At 49.0% G+C, this 19,256-nt stretch overlaps 1 protein-coding gene across 1 annotated transcript in view; it reads left to right on the forward strand.

The window, feature by feature from the left end:
* Positions 1-2,040: 2,040 nt before the first annotated feature.
* Tg (thyroglobulin) overlaps positions 2,041-19,256 on the forward strand; it is a 211,779-nt gene continuing 194,563 nt past the window's right edge. The window contains exons 1-9 of the mRNA XM_076835902.2: positions 2,041-2,107; positions 3,083-3,191; positions 4,247-4,344; positions 5,441-5,644; positions 5,986-6,145; positions 13,698-13,804; positions 14,276-14,419; positions 14,611-14,796; positions 18,097-19,194. Coding sequence (XP_076692017.2) covers positions 2,041-2,107; positions 3,083-3,191; positions 4,247-4,344; positions 5,441-5,644; positions 5,986-6,145; positions 13,698-13,804; positions 14,276-14,419; positions 14,611-14,796; positions 18,097-19,194 — 2,173 coding nt within the window. The remainder of the gene's footprint in view (positions 2,108-3,082; positions 3,192-4,246; positions 4,345-5,440; positions 5,645-5,985; positions 6,146-13,697; positions 13,805-14,275; positions 14,420-14,610; positions 14,797-18,096; positions 19,195-19,256) is intronic.

Genomic DNA, 19,256 nt, shown 5'->3' on the forward strand with positions numbered 1-19,256 from the left:
GCCTCCTCCTGAGTCACCATCTCACAGGAGGGTCATTCTTTCTAGGACTGTCCTGCAGCTTGCTAAGAAGCTGCGAGTGTCAGGGCAGGAGCCGCTCTGGTCTAATCCAGACCTGTGGGGACCTGAAGAAGGCTGGAGAAGTGGGGAAACAGGGAGTAAGGGCAGGATGGAGAGACAATGAGCCCTTGCCTGTAGGCACTTGGAGGTTGCCGAGAAGTGAGCAGAGGGAGGGCTCCGCTTGGTGAGCTCACACGCCAAACGGCAGGTGTTTTGGGATGTGTTGAACTGGGAATGAATGTGGAGCAGCCACACAGAGTGTACCTGAGCTCGATGATAAGTCCAGCTGGAGACAGAGATACAAAGCAGTGTGACAGCCCTGGGCACGTGGGGTCCCCAGGAAGGGTGGACTTAGCAGGGTTTCCCTCCTGGTTTAATCCCACACCTGACGCTCAAGTTGATTTTATTTTCTGTGGTTTGTATCATGAATATAATAGTGATGTCAGTAACTATTTGGAAGCTGAGCCATGTCCCCAAAATTCATATGTTGAAGTCCCACCCCCAGGACCTCAAAATGTGACTGTCTTTAGAGATAGGGTCCTCAAAGAAGTGACTAAGTTAAAATAGTTTGGAGTGGCCCTTCCAATCTGACTGGTGTTCCCATGAGAAGAAGCACTCAGGACACAGATACGCAGAGAGAAGAGACCCCATGAGGACGGAGGGACAAGCCAAGAAGTGATGCTCAGGAGAAGCCAGCCCTGCCATCACCTTCAACTTGGACTTCGGCCTGCAGAAGTTTGAGAAAACCAACGTTTGTGGTGGCAGCCGCTGGGTCTGGGATGCTCTGTGTTTCTGTGGTTGCAGCTCAAGCACTGACACATTGACCGATATTGGACATAGGACATCACATCCTGTATTAAGAACTTTACATATTAACTGTTCAGCAACACAGGGTCCTGACTCAGAGTGCAGGCTACAGCATGACAGCCATGTGGCACCCCAGCCTCTCCCAGGGGAGGGTCACTTGACCTCTAGCCGGCCTTCCACTCTTCCTGCTTCCTGGGCCAATTCTCTCCCAGATTCTCTCATGACCCTCCCTCTCTTCTCATGGGCCATCTCCTCAGTGAACTTTCTGGGTCATCCAGTGACTTTTGCCCCAGCCTGTCACTGCCCCCTTACCTGCTGGGCTGTTCTGCACACTTATCATTACCTGGCACAATGCCCTTTGCAAAAAAGAGAAAGTGCCAATGAGGGTAAGTGCTAGCGCTGAGTGTCAGGCACTCGCCAGCATGTCATTTATTCTCTTTCAGGTGCCCAAACAAGTGTGGACACATGTTTACTTTGCTTTCCACTTTGCTGTCTAGAGAAAGAGGACCCATGAGTGTTTCCCAGGTCACTCGGAGCAGGAGCGAGGGGTGGAAGCTGGAACCCTGTCAGAGCCGTACTGACAGACACATGCTGTGAAAAAAGGCCAGGTCCTGCTCCCTGGAGGCCAAGAGGAGGAATGGGAATGTGTGGACATGGCTTCCCTCATTCACATTCTTACACCCTATATCAAGGGGAGCAGGATTTTGCCTGTTTTGTTCTCTGCCGTAACGTCCTTGCTAGAATAGTACCTGAAAATCTTGGACTCTAAAAAGAAAATACTGGAGAGAGGAAGGGGGGTAACAGAAGGGAAGGGCAGGTCAGCAGGTGGGAAGGAGAGAGGGAGGGGCAGGAGGGGGGGAGGCTTTCCTCCATGGTGGGCATGGTTCTGTCACCACGAAGCTACACAACATGGAGCTACGTGTAAAGGCTTGTGAAGCCACCCCACCCTGTGCCTGCATTGCTGTCTAGACAAGGTTCTCATGCCCCACTGGCCTCTTGAGGGTCTTCCGTGGTGAGAGGGGCTCCTTGTGACCAGCAGAGAAAACAGAGTGAGCTGCTGCCTCCTGAGAGCCCTTGAGTGCAAGGACCGTGCCAGCCACAGCTCTATAAAGTGCCCCGGTCAGAGGATGAGGGTGGGCAGTGCTCTTTCTCTTCATCCCAGGAAGGGCCAGGAAAATGGCCCTGGTCCTGTGGGTCCTGGGCCTGGTAGGCTCGGCCTGCTCCGTGTCAGCCAACGTCTTTGGTGAGTTCTCCAACCGAGTCCATGGAGCAGGGGAGGGAGGGAGCTTTCCGACCCCGAGTTGGTTGGCTCCATTCCGCCCAGGGCATTTAAACATGTGCCATCTGATTTAATCCCCACACAGAGGCCGGCTGTGTGCAGATGGAGACACAGAAGTTCAGAGAGGTGACCTGAATGGCCCAAAGTCACAGAGATGTGACTGGTAGAGAGGAGATGGGAAGCTAGATCTTCCCAGTTCAATTGTAGCTCTCCTCACCCGACTCTGATGCCAGATTTTTGACACTGGCATTAGATTTTTTATCTAGCTACCCCACAGTCTATGTCATGCATTTGAGTATTTGAGAAGTCACTATCAGGCAGTAGAAAAAAATAATTTCCCCCGAGGAGTGGACTGGACCCCGGTTACATCGCTGGGTCAGCCACATGGTGTTTGACTTTGAACTGGTGCCAGCCCTCGGTGCCTTCATTATGAGTACTCAATAGCACTTCCAGTGATTTGGCTGTGATTCCTGAGTAAGATCCCCCTGTTACAGGAGCTGTCAATGAGGAATAGGCTTGTGGAATCTGTTAGTTCCTCTGCACTCCCCTGTGTGTGGACAGGCTGCCTCTGCAGGGAGTGGCTTTACAAGTTCAGGAACAACTTCCTGTTGGCCTTCTGACCTTGACTCACCAGAGTGGGGTCCTGGGTTGGGTTTATTCTGGAACTCTTCCTTCCCCGCAGTTAACCTTGGGGCAAGTTACTTTTGAGGCCAAGTCTTGGTGCCACCTGGTGAATAGAATGTTATGGGTCACTTCCAGGGGAGTGTGGAGGACCCACGAGCTGATGTCACCCTGGGAAGAGTAGGAGCGCTGCCAGTATGCAGCAAGGCCGTTATGATTCATGACGATGCTGGTAAAAGCATCTGCACTTCAGGACCCGTCTCTGCTGCTGGAGCCCTGCCTGTACCCTCCTTTCATGAAGTACTTCCCTTTGCTTAGAATACCAGGTGGATGCCCAGCCACTCCGACCCTGTGAGCTGCAGAGGGAAGCGGCCTTTCTGAAGCGGGCGGACCACGTCCCCCAGTGCTCAGAAGATGGTGGTTTCCTGTAAGTCTGACTTCATGAGCTCCCACAGAGCATCTTGCACTAACGCACTCACGCAGCTGAGCCCTCCAACTCCTCAGTGTGGATGAGACGTGGCCCCATCATTTGGAGGGGGCCTCTTCTTTCTTCTCCAGGACATCTGACCTGGAGAGCCCCAGTCCAACCCTTGCCACTGACAGATCCCTTCTCTCCTTGCCAATATTTTTACTCTGATTGCTTTACTGATAAGTGTGTGGCCTTTTAATAAAGAGAGAGCTCCTTGGTGCCCCCCCTGCTCCCGGTGTCTGTCCTCACAAGGACTCTGGGTAGCAGGAAGCAGAGGCTGGCTGGCTTTCTGGGTCTAGGTTCGCCTCTGGCCCACCCTGCCTGGCTCTCAGGGCGGCTCTGGGCTGCCTTGTCCCAAGTGAACTCCTCTCTGGAAAGGGTCTTGGCCATGTCCTAACACAGGCATTGGCCCTGGGAGTGTGGTTGTGTAGTGCAGGGGGGAGCTAGATACCTCTTCTTGCAGATTCCTCTGAATGAGCATGCCACCCGTGTCCCCTCCGCTTTTGCAGTCACGCTGAGTGAGGGCAACTCTGTCTACACAACTGTGTTCTGACACACTCATGTGAGAAACACCCCCACCGTGGTCTTACACTCTCTTCACGTGCCCAGCCTCACTTTGTACACTCCCCAGAGTGTGCAGAGATCTGCTAGTCCAGGACTAGGACCCCTGGGGACTCTGGGAGGAGAGAAAGGAGGAAGAGGGTGCCTTGCTTCTGTCGGCTGTATTTAGGTTCCCGGTTCCCGCCTTTCTTTTTCTGGCCACTTGTGGTTTCAGGTCTGTCCCGTCCTCAGGGCTTGGTAGGTGCTCTTCTCCTCTCGGGGGCACTCTCTTCCACTGTAGCCACCGTAGGAGTCTTGGCTTAGCCTCACTTCCCTGGGAACAACCCCATGGCCTGGCCTTATCCCACCCAGTGCATCCCCACATAACCAGCTGGCCCCTGGCCCCAGCAGGTGGGACCCAGCCTGTGGCTTTGGGAGCCTATCATAGTGACACCTCCTATGTCTCTCCACAGGACTGTCCAGTGTCGAAATGATGGCCGCTCCTGTTGGTGTGTGGGTGCTGATGGCAGGGAAGTGCCGGGCAGCAGGCGGCAGGGAAGGCCAGAGGCTTGTGAGTGTGGACCAGGCACCCAGGGATCCAGGGCCTTGCCAGGACTCCTGGTGTGCGGAAATCAGCACCGGACTGGGGGCAGGGGGCAAAAGTCTGCCCCGGGGCTGCCCGCTGCCCTGGTTAGAATAAAAGCCCCTGCATCCACACAAGGCCCTGTCTCCTGAGGAGCTCTGTGGAAATCAAACGAGACATTCAAATCACCTGTTCAAAAAGTAGCTGCAAAGGTCCTCCCAGGTGCCAGGAGCTGAGCCTGGTGTTGAGGGAGCAAGAGTGAGAGACAACAGGTGCCCTGAAGCCAGACGGTACAGGGAGCGTGGCTCACAGGGAACATGGCTCTAGGCTTTGGGACTTGGGCAAATGCTGTCTAGTAAAAACGATTGCTATGGCAAATAGTCGAGGTTGTTTGGAGCCAATCACCTTAGAAAGTGAAGTGGGGCCTGAGAAAGCCCCATAGCCACGTGACACTAGAGCCCCAAGCTGAGCCATTAACCCCTGCAGAACAGCTTTCCCAGGCTCCACCTCACTTTCTAATGTCAGTGGGCTGGCTCCTTGCAGTCAGGTGGCATGACCTTGGCTGGGCTGCAAGCCTTCGCTGAACCCCAGCCCCTCACTGCAGAATGAATATCCACTCTACCTTCTGGTGATGTGAGGATTGAACACAAGCATTTAGTAGGGATTCAACAGGGGGATGGTGGTTGGCCTCAGTTGCTCTCCCTCAGGCACCTGGAGGAAGGCCTTTCAAATCTGTATTTTTGGAATGTGAGGCACAGAGTGGTGGAGTACCTTCCCAAGGTCACACAGCTAGCCATAATGAAATTACATGCAGACAAGCTCTGTTAACAGCTGGCCTGAATCTCCCCTGCAGTGCCAAGGCCAGGCAGCACGCACTTGATCCCTGGGGTTCTAGTGAGGTCTGTCCTGCTCTGACTCAGATAACAGGATGCTAGAACCCTCTGAATGTGGGTCCTGAGGGTCCTGGGGTTGCTGTCTCCCTCTCAGCTGTGTTCCTTGGGGAGGGAGCAGCCATCTCCATGGCCTTGGCCCTGGACAGATGAGTGCCCTGCAACACTGCTCTGAGGCTGCTCTTGTCCCCTAGGTCTGTCCTTCTGCCAGCTGCACAAGCAGCAAATCTTGCTGAGCGGCTACCTCAACAGCACGGCCACATCCTACCTCCCTCAGTGTCGAGACTCAGGGGACTACTCGCCTGTGCAGTGTGACCTGAAGCAGGTGCAGTGCTGGTGCGTGGACGCAGAGGGCATGGAGGTTTACGGCACCCGGCAACTGGGGAGGCCAACGCGATGTAAGTCTCAGGGGGCATCAGCACCCCTAGGGGTGGGCAGTTTTCCTCACTGTAAACCAAGCCCTTCAGGTCTGGCAAAATGGGCAGAGAACCAGGTCCTAAGAAAAGGAGAGTGTGGTGAAGGCAGATTTTATTCCAATACTTCACACGGTAGACGACCCATGCTCTCTGAAGCAGAAGTGGGATTCCAATGAGTGCATGTGAGTCTCCTGGTGCGGGTCTCAGTCACTGTCGGGGTCCTACCTGTCACACAGGCAGGATCAGCACACGCATCTTAACTGCAGAAACACACGCACCTCCCCGTCTGCAGGAACTTGACATTTTTTCCTGAAAATGTTTAGGTCCAAGGAGCTGTGAGATAAGGAACCGTCGTCTTCTCCATGGCGTGGGAGACAAGTCACCACCCCAGTGTTCTGCAGATGGAGAGTTTATGCCTGTCCAGTGCAAATTTGTCAACACCACAGACATGATGATTTTCGATTTGGTTCATAGCTACAACAGGTAAGGGCAGCCATCCCTTGGGGTCCACTCATCACCAGACCCTCGCTTGATGAAGCTCATACTCACATTGGGAGCTGGTGGGCCCATATGTCACACACCCAGCCTGATGAGGAGTGAAGAGCTGCCTACAGCTACAGCATTTTTAAGCAAGCTGGCAATTGCAATTAAAAAAAATATATATATATATATAGTATAATTTATAATTGCAATTATAAAATATATATATATATATATATATATATATATATATATATATATATATATATATATATATTTATATATGTGTGTGTGTGTGTGTGTGTGTGTGTGTGTGTGTGTATTTCTTCTGGCCCAGCCACCCCATAAAAATTGCAATACCAAAATGTGGGACACATGTACTAAGTGCCTGCTACACTACTTTCATTGTAGCAGAAAATGGGGGAAACAAAACCGATCATTAAAAAGTGGATGGCTGAAAAAAATGTATATATGCCATAAATATTTCAGCAGACATTCAGAAGAGAGTGTTAGAGCTGGGAAAGTCAACTTGGAGGGGCTTCCATCTCTATCAGATTATGTGTTAAAAGTTTTAAAGTCCAAGTAATATAGCATGATTCGATTTTTAAGAAGGAAACAAGCAAAAAGATCCTCTGTATGTGCTTATATAATTATGCTAGTGTCTGTGAAGGTCTGCAGGGATAGAGATTTGAATAAGCACACTCCACATTGTTAGCATTGGCCACTTAGATAGTCAGGGCTGCTCTTGAGAAGGGGTTGGGGGTGGGCAGAAGGAGGGTCAGCAGAAAAAGACAAAAGAAAGCATGTTTAAAAACATGGATATAACTATGTTTATGGATTTTTGTGAAGAATGCTTATGTATGCACTTATGAATTTTTTAATTAATTTTTTTATACTGGAAATTTAACACAGGGGCACTTTACAACAGAGGTACATCCCCAGTACTTTATTTATTTATTTATTTATTTTGAAACAAGGTCTTGCTAAGTTGCTGATACTGGCTTTGAATTTGCAATCCTCCTGCCTCAGCCTCCCAAGTCAGTGGTATTACAGGCATGCTCCTCCTGTGCCCATGGGAATAACTTTAATGATTTAAATAACAAATATAGAGTGATAGTTGCTTTATAAATCTGGATAGCCAAGTAACTTCTGGCTATTCAACATGGGCACCTCAGATCAGAGGATGCTAGAACTCTTAAGATGCCTGTAGACTTCAGATGGAATGGAAGTGTATAGAGTAAAGTACTAATCTGTGAACACTGGCAGGAATTCTGCTGGTGAGCTGGGGCCTTCATGTGGCTGGCCTCCTAAAACACATTTCCCTCCCTGAGTGAGGGGAAATTCTCACAGGCTGTGCCAGAGAGGCATCGCAGACTAGCAACCTGTGTTGGTCCCATGGATGGGCTTTGTTTGAGATGCATAACTGTAAAAATCGGGACTTTTTAGTAGATTATACCCTAAATTTTCATTTTTATAGGTAAAAGTGTAGTTCAGAATTGACAATTTCATATGTTTAACCTAAAGCATAAACTTTCAAATTTTTGGTTCTAAAGAACCAGGGCAGGGGCTACTTGCTTTTCCTAGTGGCAACCAGATGCTGGGCCTGAGCCACCCTCCTGGGATCAAAGCTCACCCTCTGCTTCAGGGTCCCTCTGAGCTTTTCTTCCACACTCCTGCCAACTCCATCCATTTGCCTCACTCTTTGGCCCTAGAGCTTTTGCCTTCAGGGCCTGCATTCCGTCTCTGCCACTGCATAGCAGGGTGTCTTGGTGTTCCCATCTGTGAAATGGAGGGCAGTCCCTGCTCATTAGTTCACAGTGAAGATATGACGACAAACCACTCATGAACCATTGAGGACTGACAAAATTGTAGACTATCATTCATCTGTAGGGAATTCTCATGCATCACCCAGTTTCAGCATATGTAGCCTGGATTTCCCCACCCAGCAACTAGAGAATGGCCTGCCTGTGAGCACGTAGGAAGCTCAAATGGCCTAATTACCCAACGCTCATAGATGCGACTGGTGCATCTTCAATTCACTATATCCAGGGAATTTTTCATTCTTTTATCTACTGTAACACTCATGGAAACGATTGTGTAATCAGAGTCTCCAGAATACAAACAAGGAATCTAAAACTGAAGTTAAGGAACTCAGGAAGCATAATGATTGTGTCCCAGAGCTGTCTGTCTCCTTTAATCCATGAATGCTAGTAGAATCTGTGTTCCCTCCCCACCCCACCCCCTGGCATGTAGCAGAGTCTTGCACACAGCAGGTCCACAGTAAATGCTTACTGAACAGGAAGATGCACCAAGGAACTGCACAGGTGCCCTGTTAAGGTGATGAACAATTCACAGCTACTTCCACAAGAGGGCAGTGTAGTTCAATGCAAAATTGAGAATGAAGCATCTGTTGGTAAACATGCCAAAAAAGTTTCATCCGGAAATGAGCTCCTTCCTTTCTGGTATGGAAGTATGTCTCAGAGAAAGTTCTGGTTTAGGAAGATTATGGGAAGGGTTGGCGGTTTGTTACTGCAAGCCCAGCAGGAATCAGGAATTCTCTGATCCTTACATAGACCTGGCCAGTCCCAGGCTCAGTGACTCTTTGGGGAGAGTGGAAGGAGCCCTGGAGGCCACGTAAGAGTAGGCTTAACACCTGGGTTGCCAAATAAAACACAGAGTGGCCAGTTACAGACGAATTTCAGATAGACAAAGGGTAATTTTTTAAGCCTGGCTGGGGGGCGGGGGCATAGCATAATTCCCATCCAATTTGGAGTTTGAAAAGAATGCCCAGGGTTGGGGAAGAGCAGAGTGGGTGCTAGGAGACGACTCTGACTTGAGAGGCCACTGCAGTAGCCAGGCATGTGGTGGGAGCCTACTGTCTACAGCAGGTGATGGAGTGGGTGATGGGAGATGAGCAGGACTGGAGAACCATTTACCAGGTGGAAACTGTAAACTGTGTTGAAGAAACAGGGAAGTGAGGGAGGGGGAGAGTCAGGGATTACTTCCTTGTCTGTTTTCAATGAGAATAGGTTTGAAAAGGAAAGTCACAATTTGACTTTGGAATACTGAATCTGAAGGGATTTCCTCGAGGAATTTAAATGGAGATGTGGCATCAGGCAAATCAATGACTAAGGTTACTAACTGTCAGGTGAAAGAGGGCAGGTACATCTTAATATGTGCCAAAATTGGAATATGGAAAAGACCATATGGAGATGTCTTGCCGGATGATTCCTCTTATTCCTTCACAGGAGCTCTCTGTGATGCTTGGTCATAACTCAGGCACTGTGCTCTGCCATGGACCCTCTCTTAAGGAGCACCCCCTGGAGTGCAGGACAGAATCAAACGTGTTGCTAATTTAATTGGTGGTTAGGTTTCTGGAGGAAGCACCAGAGAGAGGAGGCAGAGAATCTGAATATGGGTTGTTGCTGCCTGAGCCCAGAGGCATGAATCCTGCTTTGCAAATGGCCTGACTGGATGTCTTGGGGGTACTAGCATCCCGATTCCACTGAGCTTTATTAAGTCTGGGTTGGCCACAATTTGAGCATAAACTCAGCAATGCCATCACCTGCTTCTCCTCTAGAATTTTCTTTCTGAGGATTCTTCTATGATCACTCTGAGATGATCAACAAAATGCAAGCGACCTTTTCCACTAGATGCAATGCGTATTACTCTGCAATGATTTTATCTTTTTTCCTTCTTCACATATGCCCAGAACAGGATAAAAGCAGAAACTAGAGGAAATTGTGAGGAGGGCAGAGTAAGGGTAAAAAATAAGAATAGGTCAAGGTGCTGGTTAGGTGGCACATGCCTGTAATCTCAGCACCTCAGAAGGCTGAGGCACGAGGAGAGCAAGTTCAAGGCCAGCTTCAGCATCTTAGTGAGGCCCTGAGCAACTTAGCAAGACCCTGTCTCAAAATAAAAAATAAAAAGGGCTGGGAATGTGACTCAGTGGTAAATCCCCTCTGGGTTCTAGTTTCAGTATCCCTCCCCACAAAAAGAATAAGTCAGGGCAAAGATTGGTAATTGGTTTGCTCATATCAATCATTCTGTAAAGTGATGACAAGTGTGAGAGGGTTCATATTTGTCTCTGAACGCCCTATTTCCAGAGAAAAGATGTTTTCTGCCAGATGAAAAGAAGCCCGTTTCACAGGAGAACACAATGTCTTTCTCCTATTGAGGAGGACACATTGGTCCTTGGGTCCTCACAAAGGTCCTCACAACAAGCCATATGCCACATGGGGCTATATGACCTGACAATATCCTGGTACCAATGAGCAGTGAAACCTTTGGTTTCCTAAGGGCAGTGCCCATGAGAAGCAGCAGAGACCGTATTGCCATGCACTGTATTTCAGTGACACTGCTGCTGGTCCTCAGCCTTCTCCACTGTGCTTGCATCTCTGTCGGACTGCCAACATCTGTGTTTTCTCCTCTGCCCACACTGGTCTGTCTTCTACCAGAAGTTGGAGGCATTTTAGTAATCTTTCTGGACACATTCTCGTTCTTCCTTCTCTCCTAGTTGAGTTGCCCTTCTGGGCTGTAGAATCCCACTCAAACCAACCGCCTCTAGCAGTATCCTTTGGCCAAACTTAGCTGAACCCAGTATATGGATGGAGCCAGGGCTGCCTTCCTTATCAGGTCTTTCAGTTCTGTTCCAGAAGTCTGGCTTTCCTTGGTTGAAGTGGGATATAAAATCTAATGAGAGGTTGAAAGCACAGGAGAAAACTTCCTGCCCTGGTGACAGCAAGTCACCAATGACAATAGCAGGAGCAATGACAGAAGCAATCTTGATAGGGCAGATTATTATGCTGGAGGTGGAGTCCAAAATTCATAGAAAGTAGCATCATTTAAAAAATTATCCACAAAAATCAGTTTGTGGTAGATTGCAAGAACTTGCAATGATCTGGAGACTCACCGTGGGTTGCAGGTTAGGCCTCCAAACAACCATGTTGCATTTAAGCAGCAGTCTCACCATCTGGCCACCCTCTGTGTTGAAAGAGCACTGGAAGTGAGCTCAGGATACCTGGCCCAGCTCGGTGAGCTTGGCTTGACTACCTCACCACTCTGAATTCCTGATTTCTCATTTGTGAAATGGAGATGTTATAAAAGGACTCTTGTGAGAATTAAATGAGATAAAAAAGGTGAGGGCTTGGCTTCAGTGTCTGATTGTTCAATACTTGTCATTTTTGAAGAGTGATAAACAGCACTCATCACGTGTGGGTAGGCCAGGACAGGAATCTGGTATGTTCAGCTTCAGGTCCTTAGCTCTTCTCACTAGGTACAGAATTGGGAAGAAGGGATTAAAGATGACAGCAGAGAACATCTGTCCCAGGGGTGAGAAAAGACAGCCCTAGTGACTCAGGCGATCTAACCCTAGAGCAATCTCCCTGGGAGGATGGAATGAGCCTTCCTCCAGCGAAGCCAGGGCACCCCCCAGGATGCAGGCAGAACGCGAGGTCCACACCAGGAGCACAATAGGCACAGGCAGTTTATAGCAGCAGGCCTGCTAGGAATGAGGGGTTTTGACCATAACATGGTTGAGTGAAATGACATGGAGGCCATGCCTTTCCTGGGCAAGGTGGCCAAAGCAGGCCTCTGGGTCGCATCAGGAGAGCATAACCTGAGAATGATGTGAAGTCCCTGCACTTCATGCTGGAATAAAGCCTCCAGGTAACTGGTCAACGAACATATGCAACACATGTATCTTCAACATCTATTAGATGCCAGGTGACGTGAGCTGTTGGGAATGCGGAGGAGACTGTCAGAACACACCCATGTACCTTGCCTGTTAAGGGGGTGGGGCCAGGTACAGCCAAGCACACAATAAGTTTCACCCCTGATAGAGGCAGCTATCATGTGGTGGCTAAGAGCAGGGTGAGCACACCAGTTCCCACCTCTAGACCAAGACGGCAACACACACCTCACGGTCTTTGTCTCTAGAATGGTATAAAAATCATACCTCCTTCCTTTTAAAAGCATTAAATGGATTAAATGAGTCAATATATATTAGATATTTTACATTCTGTGTTTTGCAAACTAGAGCTCAATAAGTAGAAACAATTCTTATACCATTATTAGTACTTTTGGAACTGAATTTCTTCAGTTTCCAAAAAACAAACGTTTTTCTTATGTGCTTCCTATCAGTGGCAATTGGGTAAAGTAATTTTTGAAACACTCTTATGGTAACATTCTTTTTATATAATCCACAGACACACAATAACAAACCAACAGCATGAAAAAATCCATAATCTTGCAGTGTTTACAAAGCTTTTGTTTTGCACATTTATTTCCATTCAAATTAGTTAATCCTCATTGCACCCACATGTCCAGAATCTGGGCAGCTGCACACATCATGCAGTGCCTTGCAGTACAGGTTTCCATAGTGGTTGTTGCGGTGGGTGCATGCCATCTTATACGCACTGCAGCCTTTCTACATACGCTGTCATGTCCACTTTTAGCTAGAGTTCCTCAACTCTGGTATTTGGTTCCATTTAGGAGATTGACTATGCTTCTTTAATTTTTTTCTCCATCACTGACCATCTGTTAGTGCTGAGAGCTCTTACTGTGTGAATTTACTGCGTTGGGTCCAATCCCCAACACAGGTAGAAATCATGATGAGGCCCCAGGTGTTAGTTATATAGGGATTGGAAAAAAAAGTATCGATATCGTGTAAAGATGAAAAATTCCTCTCTGGTCACTAAAACATTGCCTCTGGGAAGAAATCCTCAATCTGGCTTTCTATACTTTAGATTCCTGTTAGTTCTAGAACGGGGAACCAGCTGATGAGCTTCTTGTAGCAATTGACAGGGTACACATGACTAACGCTGCCTTTTCCTCAACTGAAGGAAAGAGATGGTGCCCTTGTTTGTGACACCACATTGATTTTGTGTTTATTTTTCAATATTTATTTTTTAATTGTTGGTAGACACACCATGTATTTATTTTATATTTATGTGGTGCTGAGGATCGAACCCAGTGCCTCACTCATGCTAGGCATGCACTCTACCACTGAGCCACAACCCCAGCCTGATTTTGTGTGTGTCTGTGTGTTTAAATAAGAAATGAAAATTTTCTTCTTAAAGATCTCCTATGAGAGAATTTTTTTCAAACTCTTGAAAAGTTATAAAGATCCTTGAAATCATTTGATCTCACAAAATTAGATCATCTACAGTGTACTACATTTGCAAAGCAAACTTGGTTTTTTGTCTCTAGAGTTACATGCTAGCAGAGGAGCCAGTTAAACGTCCACTCCCTGGTTTCCACCTGGCCCTGAGAGCTGTGTTTATGGACATAAATCGGCCAAATGCTACAAGGGAGAAAAAAGCTAATGGGTAGAGACAGCTCAGCCCAGTTTTCCTTTGCCAGGTCCAGCTTTGCTCTCAAGGGTGGACAGATTGGGAAAGAAATGCACTCACTGAAGGTGCAGAGTGAGTGGCTTGCGGGCTAAGGTACACATTCCTTCTCCGTGGGAGAGCAGGTGGCCACATCTCTTTGGATGGGGACAGCTGGAGCTGCTTCCCTCCTATGAAGTGGTGACATGAACCCCGTTCTCCCTCAGGTTTCCAGATGCATTTGTGACCTTCAGTTCCTTCCGGAGCAGGTTCCCTGAGGTGTCTGGGTACTGTTACTGTGCTGACAGCCAAGGGCGGGAACTGGCGGAGACAGGTGAGGGAGCCCCCTCAGGCCCCCTGAAGGGGAGTGGGATTCCATGATGGAGAGTCATCATGACAAGTAAAGCAGAAGCAGTGACACCTGCCTGTTCCCCTGCCAGGCTGCTGCCGCTGTGATGGGGCAGTGGTCTTTGCAAACATTTCCCTGTAGTACACTGAATGCAGCTGCTGCTAGCCCCCAGAGCACCCCCCTTTGTGCTAAAGGGGAGAATACAGCTCTGTGCTTGGTGAGCGGTCACAGGATGGACTTCCACCGCTCATTCTCTAGGCAGATGCTTTGTGCAGTGAGCAACCTGCCCAACTCCACGGGCAGCCCCGATTTTGGAAATTATTAAAGTATGGTTCAGAACCAATGCATGATGCTGCTGGTAAAGGCTCTGTCCCTCTGGATATCTGTTAACCCAGAGAGGTCAGGGCTTTGTTTCTGAATGAGTCCCTCCCTGAAATACTGGCTGCCTTTGCTTAGGTTTGGAGTTGTTACTGGATGAAATTTACGACACCATTTTTGCTGGCCTGGACCTGCCTTCCACCTTTGCTGAAACCACCCTGTACCGGATATTGCAGAGACGGTTCCTCGCAGTTCAGCTAGTCACCTCTGGCAGATTCCGATGTAAGTACAGAGCGGCGACAGTGTGTTTCTGCTAGAGGGAACAGCCTGGGTTAGGACTGCTGCAGTCTGCGTGGCTGCACCTCCACTTGAGTAAGGGCAGGGATGTAAGAATTCACAGTACCAGAGAGCAGTGCCTGCTGTGGGTGCACGGGCCTTGTTCCTCTCTCCTTTACCGCACCCATCTCTTCTAGGCCCCACCAAATGTGAAGTGGAGCGGTTTGCAGCAACCAGCTTTGGCCACCCCCATGTTCCAAGCTGCCGCCTCAATGGAGACTACCGGGCAGTACAGTGCCAGACGGAAGGGCCGTGCTGGTGTGTGGACGCCCGGGGAAAGGAGATCCCTGGGACTCAGCAGCAAGGGGAGCTGCCATCTTGCGGTGGGTCTCCTCTCCAGGGGTGGGGGCCTGTCCTCCTCTGACCTTCTTAGGTTCCATCCACTGTTTCCGGGGACTGTCCTCTCTCCAGCCCATTGATTAACTGCCTCCCGAGTGCCCTGCTGTCCCTTTGAGCTCCGTGTGCCTGAAATGGGATTTGTTGCCATAAACTTTCCACAGGGTCCATCTTGTGTCCGACCTCGAGAGCTCAGGGGATATCCAGGGCTCAGCGGTGCCCTGGGGGTAGGGTGTCTGGGGAGCTGAGGGAGCCTGAAGGGGGACGTCTGCCAGCACTGTGCCGTGGGTGTGAGGAGGTGGCGCCTGGGAAGGGATCTGGACGGGGTGCCCCTGGATCCTGAAGGAGGAAAGGGAGGACAGGGTCTCCATGGAGAGAGCAAGAGAAGGAATGACAGGCATGAGGCGCAGGCATGGCTCTGCTGGGGGACACTGCGTCTGAAAGAAGGGTGGCGAAGATACCTGGAGTCTGACCAGGACCTGCCGGGCCCTCTAAGACTTGGAAAAGCCCAGGCACAAGACAAGGGCTTCTTACATAACCAGGGCTCCGGCCTTCATGCTGGAGTCAGGGGAGATCGAGGCTCCAAGCTGGAGAGGCCCTGATGGGCTTTGTGTGTAAGCCGGATCACCCCCAAAGAGCAGAGCCTGAAGGGCACAATGGACTGGAGGCCAGGGGCCAACCGGAAGTTCACTGTGGTGTCCTGGAGAGAGAGGTGAGGACTTCAACCCTGAGCTTATGATAAGAAGTCGTCACAACCTGGGCAGCTTAGAACGACCACAGTTCTGGTGACTGGAAGTCCAAATCATGGGGTCAGTCATCATGGCCCCACTCTCTCTAGGGGCTCTACAGGGGGGTCTCCCTTGCCTTCCCCAAGCTCATAGTGGTCACCAGAAACCCTTGGCATTCCTCGGCTGGGCTGGCATAGTTCCAGTCTTTGCCTGCATTGTCACGTGCTGTCTTCCCTCTGTGTTGGTGTCTTGTCTCTTTTCTTCAAACAAGAACATCCATCATGTTGCATTAAGGGACACCCCTAGTCCAATATGACTTGATCTTACTTAACCAATTATACCTACAATGACACTTTGCCAAACAGGAGTGGATTTTATAACTCTGGAAAGAATTTTGAGGGACACTATTCAATTCAGTATAGAGACCAAATATGAAAGTAGAAGGAATTATTATGGTTTGAATATAAAATGTCCCCCAAAAGTTTACAACTTGAAGATTTGGTTCCCAGTGCAGCCATGTTCAGAGATGGGGCATGAGGGCCCAGCAGGTCCTGGTCACTGGATTAATTCACTGATGGATTAATAACTGGAGACACATGGGAACTATAGGAGGTGGGGCCTAGTTGAAGGGAGTGTGTCCTTGAGGGCATGCCCTTGGGGACTATATCTTATCCTTAGCCCCCAGTCTGTCTCCCTGCTTCATGCTGTTGTGAAGTGAACAACTTTGCTCAGCCATGTCCCCCTGCCGTAAGGCTCTGTCTTACCACAGGCCCAGGAACAATGCAACCAGCTGACCATGTACTGAAACATGAGTCAAAATAAATCTTTCCTCTTTTTTTTTCTTTTTAAACTTTTTAGTTGTAGTTGGACACAATACCTTTGTTTTATTTATTTGTTTTTATGTGGAGCTGAGGATGGAACCCAGGGTCCCTTACGCACTAGGCGAACACTCTACCACTGAGCCCCAGCCCCAGCCCAGGTCTTTTATCACAGGAACGGAAAGCTGACCAACACAGGAGGGAAGGCTATGAACTTGAGAACTCTCACTAGGCATTCCAGCAAGAGTGTGTTCCCTCTTCCCAGTGAGATCTTGCTGATGGGGACAGGGAGGAGCTCTCACGGTTTCAGGAAGACTAGGGCTTCAGGAAGACCTGAAACAGGGACAGAGGAATGCATTCAGCAGTTCCTGTTAAATCCTTCAATCTCTCCAACTTAACACTTTGAGTATTCTGCATGGTGTTTAGTTGTATTCCATTTGCGGAGTGTCAGGATGTCAAGAAAGAGGATTTTGAGGTTCTGATTTGGAAGTATTTAAAATCACCTCTCAGTTCTGTTGAAACCTGGAGAATGTTATGCCTTCCACTTTTGAGTGGAGGTGAAGAATTGGCTTTTCAAATGAAAGACAATAACTCTATCTAGTGAACAGATGGGTCACAATGGGGCACACGTTTTTTACCTTTTCTCTTGGGTGTGTCAGTGCTCTTGCTGTGGAAACAAATGCCACATGGAAACACCTGGATTTCTTTGCCTTGGCAACACCCCTAACAAATGCACAGCAGGGTTAAGCTCCAGTTGTAAGTGCTGAGGCAGAGCAGTGGACTTTACCTCCTCCATGCCTCCCTGCAGGAGCCCAAAGGAAGCCAGAGCCTTGTCGAGGGGTGTGCTGATGCTCTGAGGCTGCCAGTCTTTCCCCACTTCAACACATATTCCAATTCTTTCTCTGCTGCTTGGATACACAGGGAAATTGTCTGACTCTCTTTTCTGACATCTGTGTGAATTGAGAGGAAAAAATTATTTTAAAAAGTTGAGGGTGGGGTAGGTTGTTTAAAAAGCCCCCCAAGATTTATGGTTTCATTGGCTTATTGAACTTGCTAATCTATCTACTTATGTAACTGAGATTGCCACTCAGCATTTGAATTTTGAATTTCTTTCCTCATGGTGATTATTATCAACCCAGGCTGTTTGGATAGAATGGCCTGGCCATGCGTGAGGTAACTGAGTTAAATATCTGCTTATTAGTAATCTCAAGGAAAGATCAAGAAGCCCAGAGGAAGTGTCAAGTGTGTCTTTGGGGTGGGTATTATAGTATAGAATGGTAAAATTACATTTCCTATAATTTTAATATTACATATTACAATATAGGGCAATATTCCCATTTAATAATATGTGCTAAGACCCTATGTCTAAATAAGGTCACATTCTCAGGATCTAGGTAGATAGGAATACTTTTGTGGGGAGGGCAACCATTCAACCCTGTACTGTTAGCAGGTGTAGTCAGAGTCTCAGGAACAGCCCCACATCTCTGAGACTTGCTTTAGCAAAGAATGGGCCCCTAGGGAAGGCCGGGAGAGTGGTAGTGTAGCCTGGAAGTCACTCCCCCAAATGGCCACAAGTAGATGGCTCAGAGTGGAAGAAAAAAGGCAAAGGACAAAGAGAAGAAAGTGGTCCAAAATACAGGTGTTCGGGGTTGAATTCTTGGCATCTGACCACCAGAAAAGCCTGAGGGCTCTCTCGGGGTGTGATGCTAAAACCACGTCTCTGCTTCTGTGTCTCCTGCAGCTGAAGACCAGTCTTGTGCCTCAGGAAGGCGGCAGGCCTTGACCAGGCTCTACTTTGGGACCTCAGGCTACTTCAGCCAGCAGGACTTGTTCTCTGCTCCCGGGGAAAGGCGGGTCTCTCAGAAAGGAACCAGTTCAGCCACATCCTGCCCCCCCATGATCAAGGAGCTGCTGGTTGACTCTGGGCTCCTCCGCCCAGTGGCGCAGGGGCAGGATCCACAGTTCTCTCCATCCGAGGGTCTACTCAAAGAAGCCATGAGGGCCATTTTTCCCTCCCGGGAGCTGGCTCGTCTTGCCCTTCAGTTTACCACCAACCCAAAGCGACTCCAGCAAAACCTTTTTGGAGGGAAATTTTTGGTAAATGTTGGCCAGTTTAACTTGTCTGGAGCCCTTGGCATGAGAGGCACATTTAACTTCAGTCAATTTTTCCAGCAACTTGGTCTCTCAGGCTTCCAGAATGGAGGGGGACCAACAGACCTAGCCAAGACGCCCTCTGTGGGATTGGATTCAAATTCTACCACAGGGACTCTCAGTGCCTCTAAGGACACTGCTATGAATAAGCCACTTGTGGGCAACTTTGGATTTGAAGTCAATTTGCAAGAGAACCAAAAGGCCTTAAAATTCCTTGCTTCTCTCCTGGAGCTTCCAGAATTCCTTGTCTTCCTGCAGCATGCCATTTCCGTACCAGAAGATGTGGCGGGGGATCTAGGTGACGTGATGGAAATGGCTCTCAGCTCCCAGGCCTGTGAGCAGACCCCTGGCAGGCTCTTTGTCCCCTCATGCACACCTGAAGGAAGCTATGCGGATGTCCAGTGCTTTGCTGGAGAGTGCTGGTGTGTGGATGCCCGGGGCAAAGAAATTCCTGGATCCAGAGTCCGAGGTGGACGACCGAGGTGCCCCACAGAGTGTGAGAAGCAAAGGGCTCGCATGCAAAGCCTCATGGGCAGCCAGCCTGCTGGCTCCAGCTTGTTTGTCCCTTCTTGTACTAGTGAGGGACACTTCCTGCCTGTCCAATGCTTCAGTTCCGAGTGCTACTGTGTGGATGCTGAGGGTCAGGCTATTCCTGGGACTCGGAGTATAATCGGCGAGCCCAAGCAATGTAAGTCTGTGGAGTCCTTCTTTGGGTCCCCAAACCCAGTGCAGTGGAGAAATATGAATTTG

This window comes from Callospermophilus lateralis, chromosome 16, assembly GCF_048772815.1.
Source record: "Callospermophilus lateralis isolate mCalLat2 chromosome 16, mCalLat2.hap1, whole genome shotgun sequence".
Classification (NCBI taxonomy): Eukaryota; Metazoa; Chordata; class Mammalia; order Rodentia; family Sciuridae; genus Callospermophilus; species Callospermophilus lateralis.